The sequence below is a fragment of the Perna viridis genome, chromosome 12 (genome assembly GCF_037379345.1).
Source record: "Perna viridis isolate PV_CMFRI_1.1 ecotype Kerala chromosome 12, ASM3737934v1, whole genome shotgun sequence".
NCBI lineage: Eukaryota > Metazoa > Mollusca > Bivalvia > Mytilida > Mytilidae > Perna > Perna viridis.
This window is the reverse complement of record NC_142456.1, coordinates 19,127,136-19,131,895: the sequence shown is the minus strand read 5'-3', so window position 1 is coordinate 19,131,895 and position 4,760 is coordinate 19,127,136. Positions and strand designations below refer to the sequence as shown.

Here is a 4,760-nt window from a genome sequence, read left to right as displayed (position 1 = left end):
ATGGCTGCTTTGCTGACCATCTTTCTTGCCACTGTATATATCTCTGGGAAGGTGTATGCCGTACAGCCAACCGGATGTTCTTATGACAGCTCAGATTCATCAACAGGATTATACACGTGTGTATGGGGTAGCTATAGTGCCCCATTGGCTTTCACAGGGTTTACAGATCCCTACCCACAGCGTCTACGTCTCACCGGCGTAACTGGATCGATGGGTTCAAATTCCTTTTCCGGGTTTTCTTCATTTGCCAGCAATTTACTAGATTTAGATTATTCAGCTAGCCTGGAGATAGTCTGTAGTTCTGGTGGAACATTATCCCTCGCGGCATCTACTTTTACTGATATGGGTTATCTTCAGGAGCTTGTCATACGTAACTGTGACGTACAGACGCTGCCGACAAGCGTCTTTCAAAACCTTGGAACATTAGATACTCTTCGAGTTGAGGGTGGGTCGATGGCAGCTCTAACAAACAATGTACTTACTGGTCTAACAATAGAAAGACTTGATGTTCCGCAGCCCAAGGGCGAACTCGTTATCAAGAACTCACAAGTAAGTGGGGGGATTCCGACGGGAATATTCGATGGACTCACGACAACTAAGTCAATCATATTAGACAATATTGGACTGACAACAGTGGACAATGCATATTTCAGCCTTACAAAAGCAGTGACGTCCTTGTCTCTTGCCAATAGCGGGATTACCACCGTGGATTATGCACTGATCAGTAGTCTGGAAGGGTTAACATCCCTTGATCTAGGTGGCGTACTATTCGACTGTACCTGCGATAATTTGTGGATCCTTACTTACGCTAACACTCACTCGATTGAACTGCCATCCGGTATTCTTTGCAATACCCCTACAGATTACCAGAGTACGTATCTTAAGTAAAAATACATGTAATGTAAATGTATATTTACAGTAAATGCAATGGTACATATATTCTTTACAAGTAATATCAATGAGCTGGGATTTGTAATATTCATGTGGCTAATAGACTTCTGCTTGTGCCTTCCTGTACTTTGTCCAATATATATGGACAAGAACTCAAAAGAATATGTATAACATCTGTACATTTATTTGACTCATTGTTCTGTAAGTGTCCATATTTCATAACTTTTTCTTTTTGCCAACAGCAGCAAAATAAAGAATAAACACAAACACAATATTGATTTTTTACATTTCAGACAAGAAGGCAGAAAAATATTGGAGTGACGTTTGTGATGATACAAACGCATGCACGGGAATTCCAGGTAACTATATATGCCACAACCGCATTCACGGGAATTCAAGGTAACTTTACTTGCCAGAAACGCATTCACGGGAATTCGAGATATCAGTAAATGAAACAAACGCATGCATGATAATTCTGGGTAAATATACATAACACAAACACATGCACATGAATCCTAGATAACTATATATGACACAAAGCTTGAACGGGAATCATAGGTAAATATTCATGACACAAATGCATCAACGGGAATTCCAGGTAAATTTACTTGCCCAGAAACGCATTCACGGGAATTCCAGGTAACTTTACTTTACAGAAACGCATTCACGGGAATTAAAGTTATCTGTAAATGAAACAAACGCGTGCATAATAATTCCGGGTAAATATACATAACATAAACGCATGCACATGAATCCCAGGTAGCTCTACATGACACAAACGCATTCATGGGAATTCCAGGTGACTATACATGAAACAAACGCATGCATGAGAATTCCAGGTAACTATGTAGATGTGCAAATCACGATCAATAACGAAACATACTTTATTGTCATGAAGAAAAAACAATTTATCCTTAATGATAGGTTTGATCTTCGATAACTTTGTTGCTACTCTTATTTTTATTTAATAGATGAAAGTTTACTTAAAAAATCTAATTATAATCATTTAACAGTAACTCCGTATGTTTTAATCATATAGTAATCAACTGTCCACCTGACTGTGCAAGTCACTACATGTGTAACAGTTGATAAAATCCCCAAACCATAACTGGGATTGGTGTCTGCGACCAAGCAGTACGTTAACGGACGTTATACATTATAGTTTGAATTAGTATTTCTTGTAATCTTCACTACACATACACTTAACAAAATACAGATAGTGTCCATTTTGTAAAATCGAAAAGTTTCGAATTGGGAAATCAGTGTCACCATCTCTGTTTGGCGGCATCTGCTATTTAGGTGAACCTTTACTGTATATGATGCAATGTATACTTAAATTTATACAATTTTCAGGAATAGCTCTTGGTTCCAACATATGCATGACGATAATTGAAATTGTAAGCTATGGTCTAGTGGCAATTACGTTAATCATAGCAACAGTAGCACTCATCATAATCTGCTACACACGTAGGAAACTGGTTGTTGCTAAAGAAAACCTGAAAAAGAAGCGAAACAGCTCGTGGGCGCGTGTCCAGAACGCGCTCAGAAAAGGCGGGACCACCGGACAGAAACCACCGATGAAATCCCAGGCTGTGGACGGCTGGGATGCATAGAACTTTCAACAAGTATACTCAGTGAGGTTGTAATTTATTTGTATTTTGATTTGCACTGTTATATGTTTAAATAAAGATGGATATTACGGTAAATATATCTTTTTTATTTCTGTATATTTAAGGAATATTTTTCGACCAAGTAATGTGATGTAACCAAGATTGAGACAGTTTGTGCAGCTCCTTACTACCTGGATTTGAGACAATAACGCCCACTGAAAGACGTATTCGTTTTAAAATCAAAATTCAAACTGTACATGTTAGGTGTATTTTTATAATATTCAACTTGTGCGTCGTACTCATTATTAAAGAAAAGAAACAAAATTGAATTTATTTCGAAAAAAAAAATAAAAAAAATATATCATTGCGTATTCAATGCGGGACAGTCGATGGGCATTTGTGAGATTAACTTCCGCAAGGCAGAGTTTGTGATGGAACAACAGAGGTATTACTTGAGCATGCTGATCGGCCATCCTGTAGTTAACACGAAAGGGTCTATTACGATAATACCTTATAATTTTTATGAGGTAATTCATGTATACATAATCATATTTGCCCTTGTTGTATCATGGACGGCATTTATTAATCTTTAAGACTTAAAAAATTTGTATTATCATTTCATATAAAATCAGATGGTACATGTACCAATAAATGATTTGAATATTTAAGTGACTATACACATCGAACAAACGAGGTATTTTGGTCTATAAACGTTATAATTTACATTGCCTTTTCTTTACACAGTTCTGTATTGTAGAGAAAACCATACGGTCATCTCCCTCTAAAATCAACTAACCCAAAAACAATTACTCTCACAAATGCCATACAGTGAAACCTGTCTAAAAATAACACCAGTTGGACTTCAAATTTGGTTCAATTTAGACAGATATTTGGTTTACCAAGGTTTAAAAACATTTTTAAAAACGGATTTAAAGAGCCTTTCAAAAGTGTCTGGTTTAGGCAGGTTTTCGGATTTTTCAAAGTTCGGTTTCAACAGGTTTCACTGTACTTTTCGACAGCGGAATGACAAGCTAATACAGTTAACAGTGTGTGAGTTAGGGAGCAACCATTTGATTTTTATGATAGGATAAAATTTTTCGTCATGGATATTTTTTGTGTGCTTAGACTATTCTGACTTTTTTTTATTTTTGACTCCAGTCTGTCCTGGATTTTTTTCACGATATACACAAATATGACAAATTTTAGTGCCTACAAAAACATATACTGATTTTTTTTCAAAAGATGCATCCCGCCTTTTTTCAAATTTAATCCTAGCCGCCATAAAAATCAAATGGTTAGTCCCTTACGTATAAAAGTAAGCTTTGTGGGTTTTAAAAATGAAAGAATCACTTCCTGCATGCCCGATCTTTATAAAAACTGCTTGAAAGCCTTGTAATTGTTTACAGGCATTTTCAACCACACACACAACAATAGGTTTCTAATAGTTATAATCTTCTCATCAGATATCAAGAACTCAACTCCGAAATATTTTGGCGCAAACATACATATATAATTAAGGAAAGGCATTAATGAGTAATTGAAATAAAGAGATTCAGTCAATCTGGAAATATTTCTTTCGAAATGAAGTTCCGGAATAATTCCTCTATCCAATGCAAACAAGCAAAGCATCTGTCAATTTAGATTAATTTCAATGAAAAAAAGTTCTAGAAAGATTTCTCTACCCAGTGCATACTAGCATCCTTTATTGATGTTGTTCTGCATGTGCGTCTGTCCGTCGCATAATAGACTCTTTTGTGGTAAGTTGGTGAGCATTCTCAATATACACTTCCTCGAGGTAGGGCTTGGGTAGAACAAAAGAATTTTCCTCGCAGAAGTGTTTATGGAGCATGCTCTACGCATGCCCATCTACTAGTCCACAGTTAGCACAAAAGGTCTATGCTTCTGATGAAACTTCTCCTTGACAGCCTTAATTTTATTAACCCAAGTAGTTAACAAGGACATATTTTGGTATGATGTTTGACCCAACATTATGAATAATGATACAATTTGACATTTTTTTAATAAAAAAAAAATATAATTTGATTTGTTTCGTTTATTGTTTTAGTTTGGTTTATTATTTTTCTATAAATTATATTTAGAATTGGAAGTGTTTCATGATTGATTGTTGGGGTTTAACGTCCGAGCAGCAATATTTCAGCTATATTCAGACGAAGGGAAGTGTTTCAAATATATATGGAAGCGTAAGAGACATAAGATTTACGGCGTGAATTTTCTACTTTGCATAAATTAAAATTTTGA

The 4,760-nt window shown here is 35.8% G+C and overlaps 1 protein-coding gene across 1 annotated transcript; it reads left to right on the top strand.

The window, feature by feature from the left end:
- Positions 1 to 2,526, top strand: LOC148601578 (uncharacterized). The gene is made up of 3 exons (XM_088554417.1): positions 1 to 871; positions 1,185 to 1,250; positions 2,245 to 2,526. Exons 1-3 carry the CDS (start codon positions 1 to 3, stop codon positions 2,502 to 2,504), a joined length of 1,197 nt encoding a protein of 398 aa, XP_088410543.1. The 3' UTR covers positions 2,505 to 2,526.
- The last annotated feature ends 2,234 nt before the right edge of the window (positions 2,527 to 4,760 follow it).